Source organism: Barbus barbus (genome assembly GCF_936440315.1).
Source record: "Barbus barbus genome assembly, chromosome: 29".
Classification (NCBI taxonomy): Eukaryota; Metazoa; Chordata; class Actinopteri; order Cypriniformes; family Cyprinidae; genus Barbus; species Barbus barbus.
Window position 1 is genome coordinate 24,702,623 of NC_136757.1, and position 11,825 is coordinate 24,714,447.

At 33.8% G+C, this 11,825-nt stretch overlaps 1 protein-coding gene across 1 annotated transcript; it reads right to left on the reverse strand.

Annotated features, from left to right (window-relative positions):
• Positions 1-992: 992 nt before the first annotated feature.
• On the reverse strand, positions 993-11,388 carry LOC306849549 (mitogen-activated protein kinase 13-like). Its single transcript, XM_079384667.1, has 12 exons — positions 11,016-11,388; positions 9,241-9,370; positions 8,781-8,839; positions 8,442-8,547; positions 7,382-7,411; positions 5,839-5,886; positions 5,636-5,750; positions 4,047-4,118; positions 3,694-3,773; positions 3,388-3,466; positions 2,104-2,277; positions 993-2,008 (listed from the first exon to the last, which is right to left on the reverse strand). Exons 1-12 carry the CDS (start codon positions 11,126-11,128, stop codon positions 1,926-1,928), a joined length of 1,089 nt encoding a protein of 362 aa, XP_079240793.1. The 5' UTR covers positions 11,129-11,388; the 3' UTR covers positions 993-1,925.
• Positions 11,389-11,825: the final 437 nt, after the last annotated feature.

Sequence of the window (11,825 nt, forward strand, 5' to 3'; positions counted from 1 at the left end):
AGCTGCACGTTACTAGATAAACGATAAATATGTCAACAAATATGATCAAAAACCCAGGCGTGGTGGACACAAACAGTTTGCATGAGAGGAAAATAACATTTTCAGTAGGCTATTCAAGACATGGGTATATTGGTACAGTTGAGTTACGGCATACATTATCACATACAAGAAAATACTGTACTAAAGCCAAAGAGATCAATACAATGAGAAAAATAAGTCTTTGTCAGATCCCGCAAATCTCACACCGATGTGCTACTCAAATCCTTGCTGGTGCCATTTGTCCTGGACAATCAATCCCTTCTACAAAATAAACATCCTGTCACACCTTTCAAAGGATTTGAAGGTAATAAACACAAGCCTTAAAGTCTACATGAAATAAGAATTGACCACATGTACTTTCTTAATACACATTCTTGGTCTTATTGTGAAAAATTTGTTGGTGCATGTTACTCCCAAAAAAATAAATGCTCGTCTCTGTAATCATTCAATTAAATGTAATCACTTTCCCTAACACACCATTTCTAAATCCCTCCCCTTTAACCATCTGGCTTCATTTTGCTATGTAACTTTAACACCCACTTCACAATCCAATTAACTCCCACTTGGATAAAAGTCCTGCTAGAAAAAGAGGCAATGCCAGAAAAACCTAGTTTCACTCAGAAATATGGCAGATTCAAATGACTAGCCATTGTTATTTCATGTTGACTTAAGTAAACAAGTCACGATACTAAAGATTTCTTTGAGTGTTAAATTGAAGTCAGTAACAGTGTCTCTTATGCATCCCCAACAATTCATTATACTTTTGTATATATATATATATATATATATATATATATATATATATATATATATATATATATATATATATATATATATACAATACCATTCAAAAGTTCAGGGTCAGTAAGACTAACAATTCGTTTTTTAAAAAGATCATCTGATAAATAGAAAGTTCAAAATTACGGCATTTCTTTAAAAAAAACAAATATTTTGCAACATTATACATGTCTTTAATATATATATTTGGTCAATTTAATCCATCCTTGTTGAAAAAAGTATTACATTTAAAAAAACAAAATAAATAATAATTATTTTTTACTTACCCCAAACTTTTTAACGGTTTACTGATTGTGAAATACTTGAACTTTAAGATCGGTAACACTAAAATACATAAAATCGTACAAGGCTGTCCTTTTAAAAAGCATTTATCAGATAGCACTTAGGGATAGTTTACTAAAAATAAAAAGTCTGTCATCATTTACTCACCCTCATATCATAGAAAATTATTTTTAATTTTTGTGAAAAAAATTAGAATTTAGATTCTGGTTTGTTCCTCTCAAAAAGCTAACGTACGGCTTTAGATGACTTTGAATATGGCCCAAAAGTTGTCTGAAACAGCACAGGGATGGAATAAATTCTGTATAAATGGTGTGAGGGTGAGCAAAATTATCCCTTTGAGGTGCTATGCATACTGGCGATAAATGTAGGACAGTTACTAGCTACTATATCAAAATAAAATGTTCATTAACCAGATATACCCCATATTCCTTAAGAAGTCAGTTATTGTACAAAATACTGCTATTCATGTACTTTTTAGGAGTAAATAAACAATTTTTCCCCCGGTTTCACAGACAAGGCTTAAGCCTAGTCCTAGACTAAAATGTAAGTCTGGGCTGTTTCAGCTGAAAGAAACTTGCACTGACTGATCTTAAAATATATCACTGCCTTTGTTTTGTCTCAAAAAACACATCAGTAATTAATCTAAACATGTTTATAAAAATTACTTAAATGTCCTAATTGAACTATGGCCTAATCCTGGCTTAGTCTAAGCCCTGTCTGTGAAACCGGGCCCTAAATTGTTCATAGGCGGAATCTAAATCGCATAATTGCAATACAGTACGCCGATAATGTCAGACCCACTATCACTAGGACATTGTGAGTGTGTTTCTTCTCTTTGAGTCTCTTCTTGGGAAAGGAACAAAGCTCCTCACTTCTTTAAACGATAAACCTGTGAAAAAAAATATCACATTGCATTTACACACACAATATGTGCAAATAATATTTATAGCAGGCATAACTCGGTGTGTATAATATGTTGCTCACGTTTCCACTCCTCTAAGGGCAAGGTGGTGTTGTCGTAGCTGTCATCGTATGGCGTGGGCTCTGGGCAGTCCTCTGGGTCTCTCAGGCCATCAAAATAACTGTGTGCCAACGCACCATCAGCAGTGAGACGAGCATCAGCATCTAACACCAGCATCTTCTCAAGCAGATCTACCGCTGGGGTTAGTTACCATTGCAGTGGCATTGAGGGACGACACAGTGGGTCAGAAACAGAGCAACATCATTAGAATAGCAAAAGCTGATATATGTATTATTATGTGAGCATTATTATATTAGTACAGGCTGAGCTATGGTTTGACAATATTATAAAAGGTATAAGAGGTACAGTTAACTACAACTAAAACCATAAAAAATTGTTAATTCAAATAAAATAAATGTTAACTGAAAAAAAAAAAAAAAAAAAAAACCTCCTTTTATTTCAACCAGTTACCAAAACAACTTTTTTTTTTTTAAAGTATATACAAATATTAAAAAAAAGAAAAAATAATAATAAAAATGACAAAAACTCACAAAATTATAACTAAGACTTTATCTACAATTAAAATGAAAAATATACAAATACTAAATAATTCATAATATAAATAAAATCTATAAAAGTATCTCAATAATGACAAAATAATAACATTATTTATAGAGCAACACTTTACAATAAATTTGAATTAGTTAATGCAAGTTAATGCATTAGCCATTTTTACAGCATTTATTAGTCTAGGTTAATGTTAACTTATAAATATGCTATTATTCATTGTTAATTCATGTTTGAAATGTACAGCTTGAAAATGTTAATGTATTAGTATATAAATTAACATATATTATTAAATGCTGTAAACATGCATTAACTAATGATAACTAACTGAACCTTTATTGTAAAGTGTTACCAATTCTAGAAATAACTGCATAGTTAAAGCTTCAGAAAAATAAATGTCATTAAAAATGTTTGGCTGACATTTCATATTTTTGGGATGCCTATTAAATTCCAAGTTGCAATACATAACTAATCTAGAAGTTTCCACTGCTGTGCAATAGTACAGAATATGTGTGGCAATACCAGGTGACGTTTGGTGAAAAATGAAAAAAACTTAAATTGTTCCGTTGCATTTGCTCAGCATCTTGTCATTTTTGTCAGAAATAATGGTGTGTTACATTGACAGGCAGCAACTATGCAGTCAAACTAAATCATAAGTTTTACAATGAAAAAAGTATCTTGCTAAGCAAGAAATGTGACAACATGACAAAGGAGTAATTTTTCATTGGGGTATTACTTACCTTTTTTACTGGCTCTATGAAACAATGTTGAGAAGTCTTTGCGTGGGTAGTGGGGCAGGGATTTAACATACCTTTTTGCCTATTTAACAGCAATGAAGACATATTGACATTGATGGATATCAGGAATGACAGCTGAGCACAGTAGCTACAGCAACAGTCACGCAAAACATTAATAATTCAAGTTCAATTTTTTCCCCTAAATTTTCTTACTTCACAATGCATCAGCAATCAGTCTCAGGTTTAATCAAGATTCAGACATATCATGTATTAAAGATACCATCTTTGGTTGCACTGAAAATGTCTTACCTCTGAGCTTTCTAGCGTCTCAATAAATTCTGGACCTGGTGTCCCTGTTACTTTCATTATCTGAATCAACTGGTCCATGTCTGAATGTCAAAAGTTAAAGACAATGCACATCATATCATTTCCAAGTTATTTCTGTTCTTGACAAGCATGACAAAAGGGGGCACAGCATTTCTAAATGCAATAGCAGTTAACTAAGTGACGGTGTACTGACTGTACGTTAATCTGAAATTTAAGTAACAGAATGTTAAAAAGATAGTTTCACTTTCTTGAAATCCAGCCCTCAGAATATGTGCATTCGGGAAAAAAAAAAGAAAAAAGGAAATAAATTAGGCAAAGTGAATGCTGAAGGATACAGTCTTTTCCTTTAAAGAGTGTTTTTCCATTGAACATTTCACCCATGATGCACCCAACAGACCAGATATCCACTAGAAAGTAGAAAAAGGCAACAATCACACATATTGAACTATAATAATAATTTCAACCACCAGCCATTAAAACAATGCAGGCCATCTGACATACAGTACATTCATGCAGCAAATCTGAATCAGTAGAGCACATTCGGTCTAACTGCCAATTCAAGATTTATATCTACATGAAGGAAGGGTATCTGAGCATCTGTAAAGACATTCAACATTTAAAAGTGCAAATTATTGATCTGTGTAGGCAGTTGGGAAATGTTTGCCTAAATAAGTGTGATCTTTATTTAGCACACACAACTACACAATTTAGCACAAAAAATATTATTGTTATCATGAATATTTATACGGAACAGTGATACATGGCGTTCTAAATGAATAGTTAGGAGGAGCTGGTTTATCAAATTCTGTCAATTACACAAATATAAGTCACTTGCACATTTACAATTACATATAAGTACAGTATCACCAGTCACAAGTTATTTTAAGGTCCAATTCTAACTATTAGCTACGACTTTTACCTCAAACTCCTAATTTGCTGCTTATTAATAGTAAGGTAGTTGTTAAGTTTAGGTATCGGGTAGGATTAGGGATACAGAATATGGTCATGCAGAATGTGCTTTATAATTAGTAATAAACAGCCAATATGTTAACAATATGCATGCTAATAAGCAACTAGTTAATAGTGAGATTTGGTCCCTATAATTAAGTGTTACCGTACCATCACAAGTGACTGAGTTCAATATTTAGGCACAACAATACCAAAACCAATAAATGCAGACTTTTTTTGTGTGTGTTTTCATTCATTTTATATTTGGATTTTATATTAATTTACTTATTAATTAAAACTCATTAACACATTAAATACATTTAATAGTATTCAAATGTTTTAAGTTATCTAATTTATTTATTGTAAAAAAAAAAAAAAAAAAAATTGAACCTCAAGAGATTTTGTAAAGATTTAAATACGTAAACATAGAAATAAGCTGTATGAGTTTATTTGTAAGGTGTCCATATGTTGATATTGTAGGTATCAATATGCATACTAGACCTATTCCTACAAATACAAATGAGAGCATGTTAGAACTTATATAAACCAAGAGAGGTGCTATTGGACAGATTAAAAAAAAAAAAAACTGGAGCATAACAGATGACTAAATCAATATTTACTGTATTTAACCTCATATTTTAGATTAGGGAACACATGTTCAAGTGTTTTCCCTCAATAAACTCTTAATTTGCTGTTTATTGATAGGAAGTAAGGTGGTTGTTGTAGTAGTTATGTTTAGATAAGGGGTAGGGTTAAGGGATCTAGAATATGGTCCTGCAGAATAAGGCATTAATATGTGCTTTATAAGTACTAATAACCAGCCAACATGCTAGAAATATGTATGCTAATATGCAACTGGTTAATAGTGAATAGTGTTCCCTAATCTAAAGTGTTACCATGTTTTGTCTAATCAGAGTAAATTTAGCTCCCTAATTTTAAGAGGTGTGTACATCTTAAAGAATGACAAACATCTTGCCTGTCTGCGTGTAGTGCATCCAGTTTAGAATGACCTCAGGGGCCCGGTACCACCTCGTCACCACGTAACCTGTCATCTCTGCTTCTGCATGACGCGCCAGGCCAAAATCCAGGATCTGCAGGCGGACCAAACACAGAGCGTCACTGTCAACTGTATGAGGTTTACGCTTCTCTCTTTTATGGTGAAAGAATGGTGGCACAAACCTTCAGCTCACAGTCTTGGTTCACAGCCAGGTTTCCTGGTTTGAGGTCCTGCAATGCATAAAAGTGTTAATCATCCTACAAAGACATTGTTCTTGAACAATTACAACAAGATTTTAGTAGATTTCTTTATTCTGAACACAGTAAGCTGTATTTCATATTGAAAGTGAGCCGGGCGGCTTCAAACAGATCTGAGCATGTACAGGCACTGCCTCAACGAACAGGAAATTACTGGCATTACCTCATAGGACAATGTGTAATAGGAAAGCTCAGACAAAGCAAAGAGCCTTGAACTCACACATATTAATAGAATTAGAGTTAGACAAACAATATAGCACATTAGAGAACCTGCATGTAAAAAAATAAAATAATAAAACAATTGGATAATTGGATAAATCACTACTGTAGCTACTGTACATTCATTTTTTTTGGACATTTCAATCTGTGCATCTACCATTTAAAACATACTGTCAGAATGTCTCCAGAAAAGCACTCCTACAAATCTAAGAGCATTTTAATATTGTATTATAGATACACACACAACCATTCAAAATTCTGGGGTCAGTAAGATTTTTTTTATATATATTATACAGCAAGGATGCATTAAATTTATAAAAAGTTACAGTAAATACATTTACAGTTTCAAAATAATATATATATTTCAAATAGATGCTGTTCATTTCAACTTTCGATTTATCAAAGAATCCTACAAAAAAAAAAAAAAAAAAATGTATCAATGTCAACATTGATAATCATAATAAATGTATCTTGAGCACCAAATCAGCATATTAGAATGATTTCTGAAGGATCATGTGACACTGAAGACTGGAGTCATGATGTTGAAAATTCAGCTTTGCATCACAGGAATAAATTACATTTTGTAATACATTTATTTTAAATGGTTATATAATTTATTTTATAATATTACAGTTTTACTGTATTTTTGATGAAATACAGCCTTGGTGAGCGCAAGAGACTTCTTTCAAAAATATTTAAATACCATACTGACCCCAAACTTTTGGACAGTACTGTATATGCCTATTTTAATAATCCAATAATGTTTCACAAATTTGTATGTGAATTTACTTTCAGTATTTGGATAAACGTATTCATAAATAATGAACAAAAACAGCTTTATATATTGTAATACTTGAGTAAAAACAAGGCTCATAACAGCATTCCATTATATTAAATCTAATTGGATGAGCCACATCTGAGGCTGTTGTAAACTAGTTAAAATATGAATAAATATGAATTGGAAATATATTTATTCCTCTTAATCTGAGAGGGAAAACTGCTCTCTCGTCTTCTTAGATGAGAGGAAGTGTAGTTAATGATTGTTGATAGTCCACTGATCAATGCATATTGGTGATTTAGCAGTAAGTAAATGTAATTCATGGAGATGAAAACTCCCCCATGGAGCACATTTGCATCTCCCGGGAAGAGCTACAATGATCCCAAGAGAGGCCATGTGTCTTTAATTCAGATCTGTGTGGAAATGATAATTATGAGCAGATGCTGTTTATTCATTGCCAGTCTCACTTACTCTGTGAATGATGCCAGCACCATGAATGTACTGTGGAGTGGAGAGAAACAGAGGGACAGAGAGGAAGAAAGAAATACCACAAATCAGTATTATGACATTCTTCACAGTGTTATGTTTTAGTATTTGATTACACTAATAGGATTGATCTGAAAGATCATATTACCATTCCTACTGGCAATCATCTTAAGCCCAAAGTATACTTCTGTTTTGACACATACATAATTTTTCTCCTCAATTATTCAGCTGCTGTTTTGTCAGATATTTACCAACTTGTAAAGTCAACAGGAAACAACATTCACAACCCAATTTACTTTGGTAATGTGATGTATTTATAGAAAAAATAAAATAAAAAAGCAACACTTTCTTTATCAGGAATTGAAAGGTTAATTCAGAGGTGGAGCATTTTTCTGGAAATAAAGTGCTCTGATAAATCATGTACAGCAAGTCCACAAACATACACTTCCATTCAAACACTTGACGTCAGTAAGATTTTTTAAAAACATCTTTAAAAGTAGTCTCTTATGCTCATCAAGACTGCATTTATTTGATAATACAGTAAAACAGAAATATTGTGAAATCCTATTACAATTAAAAAGAACTGGTTCTACATAATCTACTAATATATTTGTATGTATGAAATACATATTTTATATATTAATAATGTAATTTAATCCTGCTAGGGAAAAACTGAAAAAAAAAAAAACTTATTAATATCAATTTACTTCATATGTTTGCAGAAAGCCAGAAACTTGACACTTTTTCAAACAGAAATCTTTTCTAACATTATAAATATCTTTACTGTCACTTTTGATCAGTTTAGTGCATTCTTGCTCAATAAAAGTATTAATTTCTTTCTCATAAAATAACTTCTCACTGACTTTGAACTTTTGAACGGAAGTGTATTAACAGTCAATTTTGCTTCCATGTTCTGTTCTGCCTGGCAGTGTTGCAACACACAGCATTTTAATTTTCAGTGTGGACAGACAAACTGCTGTAAACGTGTTACATCATGCCTGTTTGGGAAAATGTTGCCTCTTTTTGTGAGCTGTTTTGGTCTGACCTTTAGTCCGCACAGTATTTGATAGAGCAGGAACTGGATACGGTCTTCTGTAAGGATGCCCTTGACTTTAGTGAGGTCTGTGTACATGTACGGCATCACCAGGTAGCTAAAACAGAAAGGAACTGCTTATTCCTTTTTTAAAGGTATAATTCACCCCAAAATTAATTCTGTCATTTATTGACCGTCATGTCATTTAAAACCCATTTTCTTGTGTTGTGTTTTGAAAAAAATAAAGATTGAGTAGATAAATACAGAATTTTAATTTTTTTTCTTTAAATATGTCTTAGACATATGGCTAACAGATCGATTTTACATATAAAGGCCTCATTAAAAACTTACAAGTCTTGGAAGTCATCCAGTCTGGAGGCAGGAGTGAAGACATCTAGCAAGCCTATTACCTTGGGTTGGACAGCAAAATGGACACAGCAAAAAAGCAAGTGAGTCACAGCCTTTTCAAGATGTTATAATGGTGTTCGATGGACAGACTGCCTGAATAAGGCTGCCTTGTTTCATTGTAATCTTTTAAATAAGGTGCTTATAGTTTATGACACCGCAATCAATCATCAGCGTGTCTCTAGGCGCCATAAGTGTCGTGTTCTGAACTTACACACTGAGTCCGCCAAGCTAAACATTTGATACTCACACCATTCTCAATGAAAACAATGCAAGTATGGTGTGATACATGTCTTTTTGTGACTTGCAAAAGTCATTCAAGCCATTGAAACGGCTGGAAAATAGAACTAACAATGTAAGCAACAAGATCTGACCTCAAGGCTCATCAGGCATAAAAGACACTTACATTTTCATGTTTCATATGCTTGAGCAGCCTCAGTTCACGATAGGCTCTCTTCGCGAAGATCTCTGACTGAAAGGGTCGGTGCAGCTTTTTGATGGCCACCTTCTCTTTGGATTTATTATTAATGGCCGAGCTAAGAAAAGGAGAACAGTCATAAACAAATATTCTGAACTGAGGTTGAAGGTTTAATGACACACTGTAACAGATTCAGGAACTGATATAGAAACTGCAATATTCAAATAAGAATTTGCACAAGCATGTTAGTTGATGATACGTTGGATTGCTGCAAAGATTTGTTGTCAGAGAATGGGTTTCACAGTCCCCCACTTTCACCAGTGTTTGATCTTAGAGCCGCTGTGAAGGTTTTGTGGCATTAAAACGTGAACAGGAAATGTCAACGCTTCTGGGATATAACATATCGTGACTAAATTTAGCAATGATCGGACTGTAGTGAAAACGACATACAGTAGAACAAGCATCTAGAGCAAATAGCCTGCAAAATTAGAAATGCATGATATATTGGTGAGATCAGCAGCGTAGTCAGTCTGATTTGGCCGTTAATGGCTGTTGAAGACAGTTAACAAAAAGTTTTCATAACTACAAAACATCCATTGTATTATCAATATTTTCTACAGTACAGTACATTTGACAGCTTGTTTCCACTGAAAGCATGCGATTTCACTTAGTGTGAAAAACAGGCCCAACAGCATAGTTATATCGGTTATCAGTCATAACCAAATTATCATTGGTTATCTTATCAGTTCAAAGTTTGAGATCAGACTGCCCCCATATCATATTTATATATTATTATACAACTCCAACCAAGTCAGTTTATCAAGTAAGATTAACTTATTTGATAGGTATAATGAAAACTCTCAAGCCAGATTATAATGTCATAACCAGGATATAGGAACAACTTCACAGTACAATTTCATGAACTACCATGATTTCAAAATATGGTCCGTGGCAAAAACTTTTAACATATGAACATAACATAACTACTACTTATTTTTCAATTACTCCAGTCAGTTATAGTGCAATAGTGTTTAGTTTGTCTTTAAATTTCTGAAGTGATTATTCACTAGACACTAGCAGTAATTCAGGTAGTTTCTGGTAACAAATTGAACATTTTAGCCACTGAATAAATCTTTCAGTTTCAATCAATTTGAAACTACTTTAGTTAACATAAACAGCGGGGAAAAACACTTCTAAATCATTTATTAATCTTAGTTCATGTTCATGTCAACATTTACCAAAACTTATGTATCTGTTAATATTATTTACTGGACCTGAGTTACCATGAACTAACTATGAACAGTTGCGTTTTTAACCTGTTAACTAGCAGGTTAAAGTTATAACTAACTTTAACAAAGATGAGAAAAATACCTCAACAAATGTATTAGTTAATGCATTAACTAACATTATTTAATGCTGTGTGTTACCCTATTCCCTTAAGACTAATACAGTATGTACACCGTTTTTGCTGGTAACTATTCCAGTTTTACTAGTAAATATTCATTAGGTAGTAGTACTTATTTCCCAGTTATTAACTATTTAGTTATGAACAACTAAAGAATTAGTATGGAATACCTACCTGTCAGTGTTGCAATAGTGACTAGTTGCAAACCTGAGTAGGCTACTGCTAACAGAATTAGGTCTAGTCACTATAACTAGTTGGAAGCAATGAATGCTAAAGCGGCTTGCCACATGGTTCTGCTTCATGTGGCAACCTGTTGAAAGGCAGTTCACGAGCCTCTACCTGCATGTCAGGAACTCACCACACGCTGCCATAAGCTCCCGTTCCGATCTGCTTCAAGCAAACGTACTTGTCCTGAACTTCCCATACCGTACTGTTGATCTCCTTCCGACTGAATTCCACTCGTGACTCCATTTAGCTTTGAAGGAAAACCGGCAGAGAGCAAATGTTCACTTCGCACTCCTACGCGATATCATGCATTCGAGCACCAAAAGGTCACTGCGTAGGAACGATTTTTTTCACGCCAAAATAAAACAGCCGTTTATCTGGTTGCATGTAGCGCGGAGCAGCCGCGGAATCGACGCTTTAAATCACTAGCCATTGAAAGTTTGGAACGCTCCGTGATCGAACGCGCTGAGATCTGTCTGACGGTGACGTCATGATCCCCCGCACACGCCCACTTTCGAATTCATACAACTACCGCTTTGATTGACTCCCTGCTGCTCACCTCCATGTAAACACATACGGGTGATTCTCAGTGAACACAACGTGTTTCATAATTGACTTTGAATGCGAAAATATAGGCCAGGGGTTCTCAAAGTCTACATTCAAAGGTCCAAATCTGAATTTTCATCAGTGTCAAAGGTCCGGAACAATTGGTTATTACAAAACGTGTTTTTAAGAAACATGCATAACATATAACAAATAAACACTCATTAAAAAAAAAAAAGGTTCCCTTTGCATTCAAAATACTTTAATAACAAGTGCAAAAGTGGCAAAACAATTAATTTAAGTGTCAGCAGTAAAAGTTGACCTATAATGTTTTTTCTCTGGCCAATATTTAGAAATCAGGGCAGCCTATGGCCGATATATGATGCTGATTTTTTGGGCC

What these genes read in the sequence shown, in the direction of transcription:
- LOC306849549 (XM_079384667.1), bottom strand. Translation starts at nt 11,128, where the DNA reads ATGGAGTCACGAGTGGAATTCAGTCGGAAGGAGATCAACAGTACGGTA. An exon ending in GTGCTGGCATCATTCACAGA is followed by an intron (nt 5,887 to 7,381) that starts GTAAGTGAGACT and finishes TATGCATTGCAG; the next exon opens with GACCTCAAACCAGGAAACCT. An exon ending in GCCCTTAGAGGAGTGGAAAC is followed by an intron (nt 2,009 to 2,103) that starts GTGAGCAACATA and finishes TTTTTTTCACAG; the next exon opens with GTTTATCGTTTAAAGAAGTG.